The sequence below is a fragment of the Asterias rubens genome, chromosome 11 (assembly GCF_902459465.1).
Source record: "Asterias rubens chromosome 11, eAstRub1.3, whole genome shotgun sequence".
In the NCBI taxonomy this organism is placed as follows: Eukaryota; Metazoa; Echinodermata; class Asteroidea; order Forcipulatida; family Asteriidae; genus Asterias; species Asterias rubens.
The window spans coordinates 11991633-12011164 of NC_047072.1; the positions used below are offsets into that span (position 1 = coordinate 11991633).

The 19532-nt window shown below is 36.7% G+C and overlaps 1 protein-coding gene across 2 annotated transcripts; it reads right to left on the reverse strand.

The window, feature by feature from the left end:
• Window positions 1-907: 907 nt before the first annotated feature.
• LOC117296875 (S-adenosylmethionine decarboxylase proenzyme-like) lies at window positions 908-19238 on the reverse strand. 2 transcript variants are annotated; one of them, XM_033779972.1, is made up of 12 exons: window positions 19048-19238; window positions 14175-14377; window positions 12542-12628; window positions 10836-10959; window positions 9571-9673; window positions 9159-9201; window positions 8555-8609; window positions 7811-7891; window positions 6194-6286; window positions 4577-4651; window positions 2836-2916; window positions 908-2219 (listed from the first exon to the last, which is right to left on the reverse strand). In XM_033779972.1, the coding sequence occupies exons 2-12, from the start codon at window positions 14315-14317 to the stop codon at window positions 2082-2084; spliced, it is 1023 nt and encodes a 340-aa protein (XP_033635863.1). In that variant the 5' UTR covers window positions 14318-14377; window positions 19048-19238; the 3' UTR covers window positions 908-2081. The 2 variants fall into 2 exon arrangements, with proteins under 2 accessions (XP_033635863.1, XP_033635862.1); XM_033779971.1 differs by having other exon boundaries at window positions 14175-14381.
• Window positions 19239-19532: the final 294 nt, after the last annotated feature.

Below are 19532 nucleotides of genomic sequence, written 5' to 3' on the forward strand. Positions count from 1 at the left end.
GTCATCAGAGTCACAAGTGAATAGTGAAACAAACAAACGAACAAACTTGTATGTTTTCACCGATATCAAATGTTGTATATTTGACTCACGAGATCAAAACATTTTTAAAATTTATTATACAGCATTTCAACAAAACTTAAACTGGCATTTCAGGCAAAGATATTTCAAGGGAAGTGTTCCACCATGATCATCTTTTAAAGGAATTGGTAATCACTCTTGAAATTAATGGAAATAACATTAAGGTTTTGTTTAGATAAATTTCTCTGTGATATTTGTCAGTTTCTTCATTTGTTAATTCCAAATCAACAAGCTTTCAAAGTCCATTACTGGTATTCCATTTTGCTATTTATGTATAGGCCTACAATGCTACGTTTTGCCAAATCAGCACAGCTGCTTTTAAAGAACTACACAATATATCTACAACACTGAATACGACCCTGTTTGTTCCCCTTTAAAATAAAGAAAGAAATATTTATTTAAAGGGACACGTTGCCTTCAGATTGGGCGCTTTGGGCTACATAAACCATTTGTTGCAAAATTAACAAGGTTGTCAAATGTTTTTAAAGTAGAATATAAGGATCCACACCAAATATTCCTTAAAAATGTGTGGTTTTCTCTTTTCTTTTTGAATGAAATCCTTTAAGTTCAAGATAAAAAAGTAAAACCACAATTTTTAGAAATTTTGTGTATCATTATATTCTACTTTTAAATCATCTACCCAACCCTGCCGTAAATCCACCTTGATAGAAATTAGGCGAGGGAGAAACCCTGGGAGCAGTTCACAGTACCTGCACAGGGTTACATTTATTTACAAATGGGCAGGCCTGTATGCTTCAACTTTGAAAGAGCACCAAGGCATTTCCTCTTGGCCACCCTATGAGGAAATTGTAAATTTCTATTGGAGCATTTCAAGGGCACCAAGGCAATGACCAGGGGGCATCGAAGCAATCGCCTTCGTTGCTCTATGAAGTATCAGGCCTGAACTGCAGAGACTTATAGATTGCTATCTACTGGGAAAACAGCTGAAAGCCCGGATAATACTTTCTGCAAATGCGAATGTGATACAAATGTTGACGTTACGAAATTTCGCACTGAGTTGAGTTGTGCTCAACTCTCTTGTGAATATCGCAGCGAATGAGGATTTGTGACGTCAATTTCACATTGCATTCGCATTCGCAGGAAGTATCAACTGGGCTTAAGTCTCTACACGTCTCACTATTAACTCCTCTGCACTACGATAACAGTGTACTGAGGATATTTAACATGCGAAGCCTACGACTTTTTGTCCCATCCAAAGGATGAACTAAAAATGGTAAAGTGTCTTGCTTAAGGACACAAGTGTCAAGACCGAGTCTTTAAATACTGTGCTGACCAGAAACGCCAAGGTTGAAATGTTCGCCCACTAACTAACTCGTTTTCCTTCATACCACAGATGCATTTGGTTGGCGAGTAGTTTGAAACGGCTAAATTTCCCGACATTCATTTCATAACAAACACTTTTATAGCCCTAAGCGCTTAATCCAAAGGCAACATGTCAACAATTAGAAACAAATTTCTTTTGTTGTAGCACAAACTCACATGAAGCTAGTGGCAAGACAAAACTTACCTAAGCACTGAAATTTTCTGTCAAATGTTGACCAGATATTAGTGATTTGATATAGCGGGTACTATTTATAATAAATTTTACAGCACTTACCAAAACCCCCCTCCACCCAAAACCCAAAAGGAATAAACAAAAATAAAGTTAATGCTAGGTTAACTTAACTGGTCAATGCATTAACATTGAACTAATGCACTAATTTACACTAGAGGAGTGCAGCAAATAATATCAAAGTCTTAATATCGAAATACCTTTACCTCTCCATAAAAAAACCAGAAAATGGCCACTGAAATCACTTGAGCTCAATTTCGTTTTGCCTGTAAGCACACAAATCCGCTAAGCCCTGAAAAATCTTGCTAAGAAGAAACTGTGGGTACCATCTAAAATTCTATAAACATTGTTACAACTGGTGGCCTACTCCTATTTTGCTTAGCAGTATTTTCTGCTTAACAGCTTTAAGAAATTGGTTCCGGGTTGTAGTTTAGACAATGTCATCACGGATGTAGGTGGCAAACGTTAGATCATAACATTGAAACTCGGAGAACTGGCGATCGTGACGTCGGTAGGTATCCATGAAGACTTCACGCAGTGCCTTTCGGCTGGTACCGCATTTGGCTGTCTGGAACCAAAAGAACATTGACAGTTATTTGAGAAAAAAAAGAAGTGTTACGTTAACGGTTACAGACTCAAAAGATGTTGGTTTGTCTCACTACTAACCCATGGAGCTCATATGAGATTTACAATTTATTGCCTTGTAAACAAGTAGGCTGATCTTGTTATCTTTGGAATATTTGGGGACATAACTGCAGTCTTTTTTAAAGACAGTGGACACTATTGGTAATTGTCAAAGACAAGTCTTCTCACTTGGTGCATCTCAACATATGCATAAAATTACAAACCTGTGAAAATTTGAGCTCAATCGGTCGTCGAAGTTGCGAGATAATAATGAAAAAAAAAAAACACCCTTGTCACACGAAGTTGTGTGCTTTCAGATGCTTGAATTCGAGACCTCAAATTCTAAATCTGAGGTCTCGAAATCAAATTCGTGGAAAATTACTTCTTTCTCAAAAAGTACGTCACTTCAGAGGGAGCCGATTCTCTCAATGATTTTTTACTATCAACCTCTCCCCATTACTCGTTACCAAGTAAGGTTTTATGATAAACATTATTTTGAGTAATTACCACTAGTGTCCACTGCCTTTAAATAATATTCAAATTATTAAGTCTTTACAAACCTTGCTTGCAAACAGGGTCATGACAACTTTCCCTGGATTGAACACCGTCAGAACTTTCTTCACAAACTCGCTGTAGTCCTTCTGCACAAATAAACATATGTTTTTACACTCGGTTAAATATTGATTAAAGGTATAATAAGGATTGGTAAGGATACAAAAAAGAATTGTTTAAAGGGTCTATGTACTTTTTGTAGGACAAAAAACACAATGTCCACAGATTTACATTAAACTTACACAGTTTTAAGATAATGATAGTAGAAAACTTCCCTGAAAATATTATTTGCTGAGGTGCTGTAGTTTTTGAGAAACGAGTAAAACAATGTCAACAATGTTTGTCTGTCAATAGGTTAGGGCACAAAAGCATTTTGCTTAACCTTACACCTAAATGTTGTCTTTAAATTACTACTTGTTAATTTTTTTGAAGTATTGTGTACCTAATCATACCTCATACTATATTGCTTGTTTTAATTTTGACATAAATGTACGCTATTGTATTATTGTTTTGTATGACAGCATTGAAATAAATGTACTGAATAATAAAAAAAAAAAAAAATAATAATTTTCCTCTCATTGATCATGAGACAAAAATTATTTTAGCATGTAAAAACGTATTTTCATAACATTTTTTTACTTATTTCTCAAAAACTACAGCACCTCAGCAACTAATATTTTAAGGTATGCTTTCTACTATCATTATCTTCAAACGGTGTAAGTTTAATGTAAATCTGTGGACATTGTGTTTTGTGTTACAAAAAGTACCCAAATCCGTTAATTCTAGTCAGAAAACTTACTGATTATAAAGTTCAATTGGAGGAAAACTGTCTGAAAACCTAACAAAATCAGCTAATTTTGAACCCAAATCAATGACGATGTGTTTGCATGCTGAAAACTGTGCGTAGATTTTCACTATTTGCTCCTGTCTCAACACTGATTACGCCCAATTAATTTAATTGTCACCGGTTTGCTATTTCATGTGTATGGTTGATCACACAAAACATGAACGCTGTCTGTGACTACATGTATTTTATATGCTCTGCAAATCCTGTACATTAACAGATATGTATCTTTTTTAGTTCATGTCAAAAAAAAAGAGAAGGAAATAGCAACTGAAAATCAACTGTGACCGAGTTGTGAGTTTCCTGTGGCTCTATTATTAAAGGCACTGGACACGTTTGGTAATTGTCAAAGACCAGTATTCTCACTTGGTGTATCCCAACATATGCATCAAATAACAAGCCTGTGAAAATTTGGACTCAATTGGTCATTGAAGTTGCAAGAAAATGATGAAAGAATAAACACCCTTGTTGTTGTACAAAATAGTGTGCTTTCAGATAGGAATAAAAGACTTTTGGCCAGAAGTCTTTTATTAGGAATAAAAGACTTCTGGCCAGAAGTCTTTTACTATTTTAGTGAGAAATTACTTCTTTCTCAAAAACTAGGTCACTTCAGAGGGAATTGTTTCTTACAATGTTGTATACTATCAACAGCTCTCTGTTGCTCGTTGCCAAGTTATGCTAGATCAATAAATATTTTGAGTAATAACCAAACCTGAACAGTGCCTTTAAAGAGGACGGTAAGTTTAAAGAGGACGGGAAATGACCCAATTCAATTTTGCGATGTACTCATTTTCCAGTGGAAAGCAGGAAAGTGGCACGGCAAAAATATTCAAGAGGTTTATATTTCCATAATTTCAAACTGTTTGGCAAGTATTTTTGGGAATGACCATCATCATCTTACTTACCATTTCAATGTTAGTTTCAAAGCTGACGTAGGAATATTTTTCTTCTGGAGTAATGTGAATGGTCACATATCCATCCTGTTAAAAAAAAGAACACATTTGAAGGAGAAAAAAACCTCTTTATGACTGCATAAATAACGTAGAATTTTTAGTGTTTCAATGAAAGAACAAATACCAAATGTATTGTTCTCATTTATTCTCATTTAAAGGAATTGGTGAGAACAAAACTCGTGAAGATCCCAGATTTACATAAAACTTACACGGTGTAATGATGATGATAGTAGAAAACATCCCTTTAAAAAATTTCTGTCTGAAATTTCATATTTGATGAGAAATAAATTATCTAATTTCCTGTTTAGAGTTTATCGCTCAGGGAGCGTTTTATTCATTTTTGTTTGGCATGGAAGCAATGCAAAATGTGTTATCGGTTTTTCACTGTTCTCTCGTGACCCAGATGGCCGATCGATCTCAAACTTCTACAGGTTTGTCAGTTTATGTATATGGTGGATTACATAAAGTGCTTACACTGCCAGCAACTTTTTTGCTAGCAAAACCAATTCTGTAATGTTCCTTTAAGTCCTACAGCTTTCTCCTAAAGAGGAGTAGAGTATTACTGTTCAAACCAAACCGTCTCTTTTCAGAGCCAGCACTCCCTCAAAAGAGAATTATTACATGGTTGTACCCGCAAGTTTACTATAATTTATAGATTATTCTGAACTCCTACATATCCCTCAACGACCGAACGAATTAAGCCAGGGTTAAAACAATAAAGTAAAATTAACTAGCTAGCTTAAAATTAAAATGTGTGGACGTGTTACAAGGCCTACGTTACTGTGGACCCCTTTTGTTCTCGGGTCCACGCTGTGTTAAGTTAAAAACAAACCTGGCCCACAGAAGGACATAGTATTAGAAACACAATACCCCTTTTATGGCTTCGCCAATCGCGGGGACTCGCAATAAATTAAGGGCAGAGTTACTATAATTATACAATATCAATTTCATTTATAAAATTTACATAGTTACCGTTTAAAATTCACATTATTAAAATGTATTTCAGACACAGAGCAATACGACAAATACTGGCGATAATAATGCGTCAGCCAATATAACATAAACTTGTAATCAATGTAAAATCAATGTTAAATCAATGCACAACCATTGAGCGTTGCATGCCATTTGACCCCTTACAGAAAAGGAGCCTTGAGGACATACCAAACAGGAATTGAAATTTAATAAAAACGGAAAATTTAATAGATGGAAAGTTAGCATTGGGGATATTAATTGTGGTTTTGCCAATAACAGTGTTTTTAGCACTGTATACTCGGTACTAAATACTTTAGAATGGCAAAGGTCGTGGGTTCGAATCCTACCCGAGTAACGTGCCTGGGATTTTTTTTTAACAGAGCTCTGGAAAGTACTGAGTATACAGTGCTAACACACATTTCGGTGTATATGGGTAAACAGAAAAGTTAAGACAGATTTCCCTACATAATTTTGCTTTTTTAACAAATAGGGTATTCATGAATAGGAATAATCCAGTAGAAACAAACAGCTGCTGATTCTTTGCTTACGGTAAGCAGAGCCATGAAAGTAGGAGGGGTCAACTAATTATTTTCTTACCTTGGGCAACAAACCATTCATGGAATAGCCGCATGGTTCAAAAAGAAATTCATCAATCTGACAATCCGGTAACAGATCTGCTATTCCAGACTCCTGAGAAAAAGATGACAAACGAAAGTTAATACTCAAGTTAATTAATAATAATAAATAATAAACAATATTTATTTAGAGCCAAATTATGCCTAAAGCACTCCCAAGGTGCTTTACAGATATACAGTTGTTAAATAAAAGCCAATAAACATGTCGATAAATTTAAAACAACTGCAAACAGGGTAAACAAAAACACTTCACTTTCACTTCTAAAAATAAGTCCAAACAATGGGAGATCAAAGAGAAGTCTTCCATTTCCCGGGTCGATAAACATTTGTGTTCCAGACCGAAGCTCGTGAAAACCCAGTGAGATACATGTAAACAAGTTTTTGTAAGAGCAATTTCGAGTGTGCACCATGGTTAACTAACGGTTGATTATTTTGACTTGAACCCAGGCTGGTCGACTACTGGTCAGTTTGTTGGCTAGTCTGGTTGACCATTTTGGAACCAGCCGCAGTACATTGGTTTCAGACGATGGTTTCTTCTGTGGTCCCGATAGCCTGTTCCATGTAAACATGTGTAAAGGGCAGAGGGGAACCAGTGACACTACAAGGGAGCCAGTGACACTATAGCGTAATGCGGAAGGCAATGGAGTGTTGAATACCATGGTCAGATGGTACCGATGGTTAAAGACACTGCACACTATTGGTAATTGTCAAAGACCAGTCTTCTCACTTGGTGTATCTCAACATTTTGCATAAAATAACAAACCTGTGAAAATTTGAGCTTGATTGGTAACGAGTAATGGGGAGAGGTTGATAGTATAAAACATTGTGAGAAACGAGATAATAATGAAAGAAAATACACCCTTGTCACACGAAGTTGTGTGGTTTCAGATGCTTCATTTTGAGACCTCAAATTCTAATTCTGAGGTCTCGGAATCAAATTCGTGGAGAATTACTTTTCTCGAAAACCTTGTTACTTCAGAGGGAGCCGTTTCTCACAATGTTTTATACTATCAACCTCTCCCCATTACTCGTTACCAAGTAAGGTTTAATGCTTATAATTATTTTGAGTATTTACCAATAGTGTCCACTGCCTTTAACTAGGCTCACAAACTAGTTGTTTGAGTATGTCACTGCGCATGTACGTTGCTGGTCAGTGGTCAAACATGGGTTGAATAAATGTTCGCATTTAATAGACGTTAAATTTGCATCAAGAATAAAGAAAATGAATTTTTGGTTTTTACCCATATACACCGATGTATGTTAGCACTGTATACTAAGTGCTTACCCGAATTCTGTAAGAACAAAAAATCACAGGCATATTACTCAGGTTGGATTCGAACCCACGACCTTTGCAATTCTAGAGCTGTGTCATACCAACTACATTGTAGACCACCAAGATTGTCCAGTGGCTAGAGGCAGTTTGAATCCTATGTTTTAGCAGCGGGTACTGCAAACGATTTAATAGATATTAAATTTGCATCGGGGATCAGACATCATTGTACATGGGTAAAAACCAAAACTGAATATAAATGTTTGCACTCGAAATTTCTCTAGGATCCGATAAATACAGAATACAAACCTTAGTGACATCTTTGCCATTACGGCCGGTGGTGTTTTCAAAGTGCTTCATGACCTTGGGGTCAAGGTTGGTCATCAAGATGTGCAAATACGAGGTCAAGGGTCATAGAATAAGTGTTTATGTTACAAATTTTTTTAAAATACAATAAAATATAATGAATGCAAATAAATTTAAAATTCTCCCAAACAAGATGCTACTACTGTATAATCTTTGGGCAAATTGACCTAAAAATTTCAGATTAAATTTAAAATAGATATTTTTGTTTAGCTTTAAGAAAGTTTAAGCTTTTACTTTAGGGTTTTGTACGAAAGAAAAGTGGTAGTTGAAAATTAATTATTGTCAGGATGACAACATTTCTTAATACATACAGCTTTACTAACATGTAAATATAAAAATTAACTAAAAATTAATCAATGTTATTTCTACATTAATTAACAATCGCTGTGTCAATGGTGAATAAAAAAGTGATTGAGGTTGTTGAATACAAGATCTAAAGTTGTATCATTTGATGTCTTTGTATAAAAAAAAATTGCACCAATGATGGTGGCTGTGCACAATGCAAAAATGCTTCTTTGTTTTTCAGTTTTGACACAGCGTCATCTGTCAACATTTGTTGTTTAAGCAAACAAAATAATAAAAATTTCTTTTGGGGAAAACCGGACCATGCAACTTTTTACAGAAATGATTAAAAGCAACTTTAAAAAATTATAAAGCATAAATTTAATCGTCAGTTTCAAAGGATATTTCAAGCGTTTGATCAGGTTGGTTCTGGTTGGTGTTATCCAGTGTGTACAGATACCTGAAAAAAAAACACAAGAAATAGTTAGACAGTTTAGTTATACTTATTTGGAGTGATATGGAATTTTAAATTCTTAGTTGACTCTGAAGTCTTAAAGAAGAAAAAAACAATTAAATTAAAAGCACCAACTTGTTTAAAACATTATAAAAGATGAAAGAGTGGCCAAAAAGAAAAATTGTATCTGTAAATTAATTCAGATGTCAGAAACTTTTTTTTTTACCATGTGATGAAAGGGTTTGGTGGGTAATGGACCGGAACAATTACCCAACAGCACCCAAAGAAATTTCTGTGAAGCCCTGGTGCCCTTTGCAACGTTCCAAAATAAATTTCCATATGCCTCATCGAAGTGCCCCTCATTTGAGGGAAAATTGCCCCGCCCCTTCAAGTGTGAAGTTCCAAGGCCGGTATTGCATACTGCGAAACCTATTAATATTATGTGTGTTATTTTCAATTTAATGGAGTGCACAATGACGGACAGACCGATTTCCGACGATCTCAGTAAATGTTGGCAAGCAAAATTGTTTGGATGGATTCAGAAGATAAACGTACCAGCAATCTCCGTTGATTCGTCCCAACATGTAGGCTGCTCCATCTGCCAATTAATACAAAATCATTCCAGTCATCAGCAAATATTCACACGTAAACAAGGTTTTGGGAAAACGAAACTTAAAGGGTCTGTTAGCGTTTGGCAATCACTCTTAAAATTATTGGCAATAAAAACTTAATTGACAAAAAGTACAGCGGCTTTTGATCGTATTAAGCATTTTTTGAGAAGCATTTCACTTTGAATTAATGTATTTATCAGGGATGAGATTCTGAAAAAAAAGGGAAAACACTGAAATCTTTTTGTTGTTGCGGGAGGTGAAGAACACACGTAAACTATATTTCCCTTAAACAAAATCTTCAGTCGCTGGCTGGATGAGTTAAAACCAAATTTTGTTACATTAAATATCCAACTTACTGTCAAACAGAGTATCCAGGTATTGGACCTCACTGGCAAAGCTCTGATGAGGAACCTGCTGGAGCTCAGGGCGGAAGAAATTCTTTCGGGAGTAAAACAAATCCTACAAAAAAATAATTGTTAAAAATGTTGGTTGTCTGTTGGCATTTTGTACACAGCAGTAGAATAATAAATAAATAATAATAATAAGACTTGTAATGCGCCCATATCCACCCTGCTGGGTGTTCAAGGTGCAGAAGTAACAATAAGAGAGGAACTGGTCGCTAGGTGGCAGCAGACACCACGCCTGATGCTTCACGAAAGCATCTGAGGCTATTGCCTCCATGCCCTTTGTGATAACCTCGGTGCCCTTTGTGTTAATTGTCTTAATGCCCCCGGATATAGACTCCTTGCCCCTGGTTATTGTCTTGGTACCTAAGCTTGGGCAATATCACGATATTATTGAATATCGCGATAACAATTTGGAAACGATTTCGATATCGGATCGATTTGGTTTTAATCGAAATATCAATATATCGCGATATATCGCGATATATCGAAATATATTGTGAAATCGATTGCGAAATCGATTAAATATCGCAATATCACAATGTATTTCCTAGCTGAGACATCTTGCACCCCATAGGTTTGGAGTAAAACCAGAACAATATGTCATTAGAACACCTCTCTTATGCTATGACTGTCTCTTCTACAACTTTCACTTGGAGTTTGAAGACTGATGATGTCAAATTTAATTAATTGCGATTATATCGAATATCGCGATATATTGTCGGCGATATATCGTGAATAAAATAAATTGATATCGCCCAAGCTTATTGGTACCCCCTGGTCGTTGCCTCTATGCCCCATGTCATTGCATCCAAGCCCCTTGTCATTGCCGCTGTTGCCCCTAGTCTTTGCCTCCAGTCCAACAAGGATGTTCACAGGATGATTTTTAAAAAAAACAGGCATGCAACTGTAACTTCACCAAAAAAAGAGGAAATTACAAAACTTCAATGATTTTGTAAAGTATTTTCGAATTTTGAATGGTAAAACTGAGATTAATAAAACAGGAAATCAGCTGATCAGAGAAAAAGTTGCATGTCTGGGGATATCTACACTGACTGACTGGTATAAAGGCAAAAACAAATTTAATGGCCAGACAATTCGACCTGAGCGGAGTCTTTCTCAAAGACTAAAAAGAGAAAAACTTTTAGCAGTCAAGAACGACTCTGCTAGGGTTGAAACATCAGACAATTAACTAATTTTTTGCTTTTCATTTTTACCTTAACAACAAAGTCACAGAACTCCTTGGCTAGTTTCATGATGGGCTCTATGGCATTCAGGAGAGTGGTCGTCCCACACGTCTTGAGAATAAAGCGCTTTGTTGACAGAAACATGCTACTCTCACTGAAATATTGACAAGGGTTTTAAAAGGTTTTGAGTTTGAATCCAACCTAAGTATGCCTATGATTTTTTTCACAGAGCTCTGGAAAGTAATGAGTATTACAGTGCTCACACAAATAGCATCGGGATAAAACCAAAATTAATATTCTCAATCCTTGATGTTCAAAATGTCCACAGATTTACATTAAACTTACAGGGTTTGAAGATAATAATAGTGGGAAGCTTCCCTTCAAATATTACTAACTGAGGTTGTGTAGTTTTTGAGAAATGAGTAAAACAAGTCACAAAATAGTTTTGGTCTCATGAGACCAAAATTATTTTAGCATGTAAAATCCCCTTAACCAGTTATGATATTATACCAAACTATAGCATAACTGGTTAATACATTTTTACATGCTGAAACTGAGACGAAAATTATTACTTTTACTCATTTCTCAAAAACTACAGCACCTCAGTAAGTAAAATTTCAAGGGAAGCTTTCTACTATCATAATTTTCAAGCTGTGTAAGTTTAATGTAAATTTGTGGACATTGTGTTTTTTGTTAGGAAAAAGTACATATACCCTTTAAAGACAGTGGACACTATTGGTAACTGTCAAAGACCAGTCTTCTCACTTGGTGTATCTCAACATATGCATGAAATAACAAACCTGTGAAAATTTGAGCTCAATTGGTCGTCGAAGTTGCGAGATAATAATGAAAGAAAAAACACCCTTGTCACACAAAGTTGTGTGCATTTAGATGGTTAATTTCGAGACCTCAAGTTCTAAACTTGAGGTCTCGAAATCAAATTCGTGGAAAATTACTTCTTTCTCGAAAACTACTCCACTTCAGAGGGAGCCGTTTCTCACAATGTTTTATACTACCAACCTCTCCCCATTTCTCGTTACCAAGTAAAGTTTCGTGCTAATAATTATTTTGAGTAATTACAAATAGTGTCCACTGCCTTTCAGAAGCTATGATCTTATACTTTTTACTTATTAAAACAATTATTTTTAATTTTAAATTTGCATTGCTTACACCATGGATACAGAACATCATTTATGTTTTACCCAGACACTGATGTGTGTTCAGCACTGTACATAAAATAAAAATAAAACATAGGATTCAAACTGCCTCTTGCCACTTGGCAAGCTCAGTGGTCCAGTGATAAGGCATCTTATAATTTCTAAAGCCCGGTTCATACTTCCTGCCAGCGAATGCGAAACAAATGTTGACGTCACAAATTCGCAACGAAAAGTTTGCAGCAGTTGCCCTCCGTTCAACTCACTCGCGAATATCGCTGCGAAAGGAGGGTTGTGACGTCAAATTCACGTCAAAATTGCTTCGCATTCGCATTCACAGGAAGTATGAACCGGGTTTAAGGCTAAAAAAATGGGACGAAAATGAACTGCGAATTGTACAAAATTGATGACCTATGACATATATGTAGGCCATTAGGGTGGATCTGCTTGGGTGCTATAATTGTGGCACTTTCTTGACTATAAGCCTGGACAATGCTGAAAGGTAAAGTACTTTGTAGTAAAGGGTGGTACCAGTGTATTGTGAGTGGTTACAGTGGCTTCATCAGCGCTAAGCAAAATTACCTGAGGACGTAAGCGTGGAGATCATCTCGACACTTCTCACTCACTATCTCACAATGAACCAAACCAAGCAGTTCAACGAGGCGTTCCCTGGAGATCAAAATAAAACATTATATTGATAATGACATATTATGTAAAGCGCATAATGCAAAAGCCTCTAAGCGCATAAAGAGAACAATAAAATATACATCGAGTGAAAGATACAATAAAAAATAGGCAGATTACAAATAAGCAGCTTCAAACAAATGAGTTTTTAACAGAGACATACACAAACAGTGTAATGAACTACATGTAGCCTCTTGAATATGCACAGAGAGACTGAAAAACAGACATTTGAAAATTGATAATATACACAGAATTCAAAAAAAAAATTAACAGCAACGTCTTGTGAAGGTTCTAAACTTATTTATCACAACACTTAAACCACCCTTCAAGGGGCAGTATGTAAGAGTATGATCATCAATTTCTTAAAGGGCCAAGTACCTGGACTCGAGTAACTTACATGTAGGTCAGGTGTCTCATTTGAAATTACTGGAAGTAACCATTTAGAGTGGCCTTAAATGGAGCTTGCATATATAACTGATTTCCAAAGCTTCTCACAGACTTTACACTTGATGTGTACTTAAAGACAGTGGACACTATTGACAATTGTCAAAGACTAGCCTTCACAGTTGGTGTATCTCAACATATGCATAAAATAACTAACCTGTGAAAATTTGAGCTCAATCTGTCATCGAAGTTGCGAGATAATTATGAAAGAAAAAACACCCTTGTCACACAAAGTTGTGTGCGTTCAGATGGTTGATTTCGAGACCTCAAGTTCTAAATCTGAGGTCTCGAAATCAAATTCGTGGAAAATTACTTCTTTCTCGAAAACTATGGCACTTCAGAGGGAGCCGTTTCTAACAATGTTTTATACCATCAACCTCTCCCTATTACTCGTCACCAGGAAAGGTTTTATGCTAATAATTATTTTGAGTAATTTCAAATAGTGTCCACTGCCTTTAAGAAAGCCAAGATTTCTGTGTTTGACATACTTGCGGTTTTCATTTTTACACAAGACCAGTTCTAGAGTATTTCTGCCAAGAATGGCACACTTCAATACGCAAGGAGCAAAATAATTTTTTAGAACGAGCCCTTCATACTATTTTAGGCTATGGATGTGTATTATCTATTCACTATGGCGTGGCGTGTCGTGGCCGAGCGGTTAACAGCACTGGATTCAAGCTCTGGTGTTTGATCAGCAGGGTGTGGGTTTGAATCCCTGTCGTGACACTTGCTATGTAAAATTGGGGAGGTAGTGCTTTCTGCTCTACCGGCCAGGCTTCGGACTGATAGTACCCAAGCCTACATCCGTATGGACTGTAAAAGGGGTAACCCTGTTTTAGCCCTAGGAGTAGGTGGCAAAGGCCTCTGGAATAAAATCATTGTAGCCCACACCTTGAAGTGGCCTTCCGGCCTTGTTTGTCTGGCGACTTGCATAAAAAATAATATAAAAAAAAACTATTTAAAAAAATATGCTCTTACTAGTCTCAATATTCCCACTTTAGAATCTTGACGTCATCCGTTAATCAAGTTTGGTAATAGTCTTTGGTTCATCACTTACTACCTCCGGAGAGAAGTAAATTAAACTAACCTGGGAATGGCTTTCAGGTCGTGGGTAACCTTATCGGGGATGTCACTCTTGCCCGAGGGCTCAAACCAAATTTCAAGAAGTTTCTCCGTACCCTCGTAGTGTGTCAGCTCACTCCCCGTGTCACGCATCCCAGAAAGGTCCATCTTGGCATGACAGGGGGCGCTCTCTCCACAGGGTGTTTAGGCAACGCCGTGATGAAAATTCTGTCTGAGAGAACGAGGTCAAACTGTTTTTTAAATAATTGCATTTTTTTCTCTAAAGGTGTAAAGGATTGGTAGAGTTGACAAAAATAATCAAAGTTATCCTGTTTTTGGGGATCAACCATACATGAAATAACAAACTTGTAACAGTTTTGAAATAATCTGCTGTGAGAGTCGAGGCACTGTAAAGATGGAACATCAAGTTAGAAGTGGTACAATTCTGTTACAAGACAGTGTACACTATTGGTAATTGTCAAAGACCAGTCTTCTCACTTGGTGTATCTCAACATATGCATAAAATAACAAACCTGTGAAAATTTGAGCTCGATCGGTCGTCGGAGTTGCGAGATAACTATGAAAGAAAAAAACACCCGTCTCACACGAAACTGTGTGCATTTAGATGCTTGATTTCGAGACCTCAAGTTCTAAACTTGAGGTCTCAAAATCAAATTTGTGGAAAATTACTTCTTTCTCCAAAACTACATCACTTCAGAGGGAGCCGTTTCTCATAATGTTTTATACTATCAACCTCTCCCCATTACTCGTTATCAAGTAAGGTTTGATGACAATAATTATTTTGAGTAATTACCAATAGTGTCCACTGCCTTTAAGGGCATGTACCAGTGCTTCGCTTCGTTTTTGAATCAGCAAGGGCACCTTAGTAAAGGGTAAGGGTTGAATTTACATTTTACAGAAAGAAATGGTTCTATTTAAAGCCATTGGAGACTTTCGGTAAACAGTATTGTCCAAAGGCCCACACTTCATGTATCACAACTTATATATAAAATAACAAACCTGTGAAAATTTAGGCTCAACCGGTCATCGGAGTCGGGAAAAAATTTCGGGAAAACCAACCATTGTTTCCGCACGCTCGCCGTGTCATGACATGTGTTTAAAATAAATCCATAATTCTCGATATCGAGAATTGATAATTGGTTTAATGTTTTCTCAAAAAGTAAAGCATTTCATGGAATAATACTTCAAAAGAAGTCTTTCGCCATTACCTTCTGTAAACACTGTAAGTTATTTGTAAATTTGTGAACTTTTTTTGTTTCTGTTCCGAAAATGTGCAATGGCTTTAAAATTTATGACCACATAGGGCCTAATCAGTAGTCTTTCAGACTAAAATTAAACATTGATGTTTGTTATTCCCCTGAATCCTGTATTTTTTATATCAAAGGCACCTTGGCCAACAGATTTGGAGCAGTATTCAAGGTGAGCAGATGAATTGCTGTGTCACATAGTTCATGGCAAGCTTTTAAAAGCGAATACCTTCATACAATTTGGAATGAATGATTTACCAGGGCACCTAGGTCTGTTCATTTGGGATGGGCTATACATACAAGGTGTCATGGCCGAGCGGTTTAGAGCCTTAATCTCAAGTTCTGATTGTTCAGTCAAACACTGGTTATTTTCAGAACACTTCTCAAAATGAGATTTTCACATGGTGAAAAACCTGACCTAGTTTTCTAGGCCTATACATAGTTCAGTCCTATTCGTTATTGTATTTTAAAGGGTCTATGTACTTTTTGTAGGACAAAAAACACAATGTCACAGATTCACATAAACTTACACCGTTTGAAGATAACGATAGTAGAAAGCTTCCCTGAAAATATTACTTGCTGAGGTGCTGTAGTTTTTGGGAAATTAGTAAAACAATGTCAAAAAATAATTTTCGTCTCATTGATCATGAGACGAAAATTAATTTAGCATGTAAAAACGTATTTTCATTACATTTTTTTACTCATTTCTCAAAAACTACAGCACCTCAGCAACTAATATTTAAAGGTATGCTTTCTACTATCATTAGCGAGGTTTCGCAACGTACGGATACACATACAGATACCGATACGTCGACACTTTGTGTGTTTACGTGACGCGTATCCGCGACTCCCGTATTTTGCATACACGTTACCAACTGATACGGGAGCTCATACATGTCGTAGAAAAACGGATACTGTTTTGCAGACGTTAAGCTGTATTTTTGTCCCAGATGAAAAACATTTTCCAGGGAATTATTTACACTGGTATCGTGCTTGCTATAGACAGAAAATTGTTAGTCATTTGCAAGCAAAACGATGAAAAAGTGCAGTGTATAAAACCATGATAAAACACAGGGTCTCTAACGGTCATGTTTGTCAGAAAAACACTCATGATGAATGCGAGCGCACTCAAGTGAAACATTTACCTATAGTTTGCCAAACAAAATCCAACACTCGGCTGGCGTGAATGGATACGGTTATCATATCCGTATCTGTATCTGTATCCGTACGCTTGCGAAACCTCTCTAATATCTTCAAATGGTGTAAGTAGAATGTGAATCTAAGGACATTGTGTTTCAAATGTGTTTCAAAAAGTACCCGGATCCTTTTCAAGGATTTACATTAAACTTACAGCGTTTGCTTCCCTTCAAATATTACTAACTGATGTTCTGTAGTTTTTGAGAAATGTAAAATCCCAATAACCAGTTATGATTTTATATCATAACCATAGCATAACTGGTTAATACGTTTTTTACATGCTAAAACTGAGACGAAAATTATTTGTTTTAACTCATTTCTCAAAAACTACAGCACCTCAGTAAGTAAAATTTCAAGGGAAGCTTTCTACTATCATAATCTTCAAACTGTGCAAGTTTAATGTAAATCTGTGGACCTTGTGTTTTGTGTTAGGAAAAAGTACATAATATACCCTTTAAGGTGAATAGGGCTGTATTATGTACTGTGTGTCAGAGTATTGTTGTGTTAGGCTCATTGACTCCATGCCCAAAATAGAATTCTTTCAGACCCAAGCAGTGCTGTAGCCAGACCATTTTTAGTGGTAGGCGCTAGTCTAAATCAAATTTAGTCCACTGAGGGCGAGCGGGTCAACAAAATTATTTTGATATTGTTTTGATATGGGGGCCATCATTTTGCGGTCCTACTAAAAGCCGACAACTCGCCGACAACGCCGACAACAAGTCCAGAGCGCCGACAACTCGCCGCCAACAAGTTTTAATTACCTCAAAAATGGCCAATAAACCATAGATGTATTAGAACTATATGTGTTCTGTAATATAAACATAAAGTTAATGGAAAAACTTCACAAAAAGTGTGAATTTTTAACCAGAAAAAAACTTCACTTGCACGAAAAGCGGTCGGACGCCATCTTGGCTTAAAAAACGTGTTTGGACCAGACCATTATGATACGGGTAGATTTAGCACTTGTCAACAACAGAGGGCGGGCTTCATGTGAAGACCTTCACTGCAGTGTGCACAGTGCATGACGCCCGCCCTCTATTGCTAAGTCTGACTCACCCGCATCGTAATGGACTGGTCCGAACACGATTTTAAGCCAAGATGGCGTCCGACCGTTTTCCGTGAACGTTTCTGGTTAAAAATTCACACTTTTCGTGAAGTTTTTCCATTAAATTTATGATTATATTACAGAACACATATAGTTCTAATACATCTATGGTATATTGGCAATTTTCGAGGTAATTAAAACTTGTTGGCGGCGAGTTGTCGGCGCTCTGGACTTGTTGTCGGCGTTGTCGGCGAGTTGTCGGCTTTTAGTAGGACCCTCATTTTGCTGTGCAATCTGGGGGAAATCTGTGCTGGCTGGGAAGCACAGTGTATTCTGCTCAGAGTGCTCGGTAAAATTTGTTAGTTCTTGGCAGGTCTGCCTAGCACCGCCCATCGTGGCTACAACACTGGACCCAAGTACCTTTGTATATAGTGGCCCTGCTGAAGGGACATTCAAACAATACACTGTACTGCATATTTACATGAAAACCAAGTGAATATTCACGGTTTTCGCCCTGAATCGCAAAAATTCACTTAAATATTCACATGAATATTTGCAATTTAAGCCACAATCGCAAATATTAACATAAATATTAACGTAAAAAATTTTGATGTGTGCCCCAACAAATCACAAATATTCACATAAACCACAATCGCAAATATTAACATAAATATTATTATTAATATTAGCGTAAACAATTTTGGGAAAAGTTTCCGTATGGTGCCACCACTTTTTCATTCGATATGAAATAATATAGTATCTAATTTACCTCAATGAGATATCCCTTTTTCTAAAAAATGAGTGAAAAAGTGGTGGCGCCATACGGAAAGTTATCCCAATTTTGATGTGTGCCCCAACAAATCGCAAATATTCACATAAATAATTGTGATTTGTGCTCCCCACTCAATCAAGCGTATAAATAAAGAAAACAATCTCACCAACTGCACCAACCAATCAGTAATCCACAGTTTAATTTTGACAAACAAATTAAAAATTGTCATGCCCTTGGCCTTGTCATGCTTGTGAAACAAGAAAAAGTAGGCCTACGCCCCCCCCCCCCCCCCCTATGCAAAAAATACAAATCGTCTGGAAAAGTTTCCGGATGGCGCCACCACTTTTTCATTCGATATGAAATAATATAGTATCTAATTTACCTCAATGAGAATCCCTTTTTGTAAAAAAAGTGGTGGCGCCATACGGAAAGTTATCCAAAAAAATATCCTACTCCAAACCACAGCTTCATTGATAGAGTAGAGGATGGAGGACGGAAATGAATGGATCACCTTTGGAGGTAGAATTCTATTTCGACCTCGGGATCGCCAAGATAAAATTACAAGAATCAGGATGGCATGTCAAAATTGTCAGTCATTTGGTAAGAAAATACTCACGTAAAACAGCAAACGAAACAGAATTCAATGATGAGTGAGGAAACCGTATAAAAAAATTGTAATGCCGTATACGACAAGTAGATACTCAGTAACTTTAAAAGAGTAAAAGCCAGTTAGAATAAAACTTATGTTGTTCCAATCCAAGCTGCTTGCCCTAGAGCAGCGCAGCGCATGTGTGTGTGTGGTGTGACGAGTTAGCAGTCGAAAGCATTCATTTACCGTGTGTGTACGGTGTGTGACGGATATGTAACAGCGCCCTCTGGCAACCAATTATAAGCGCGCTTTCAACAAAAATAGAAAACGACGGGAAATGCGCATTAAAGATGGTCCAGCAAATTTCACGCATTTCTATATTGCGCGAACTTCTGAGTACCCACTGTTGATTATTCAGTGATATTTTATTTAAATGATGGTCGTGTGTGATGTTTGACGAAAGTCTATAGCTCCTCAAACTTCATCACATTTCCAGCGATCCTGTCACCTTA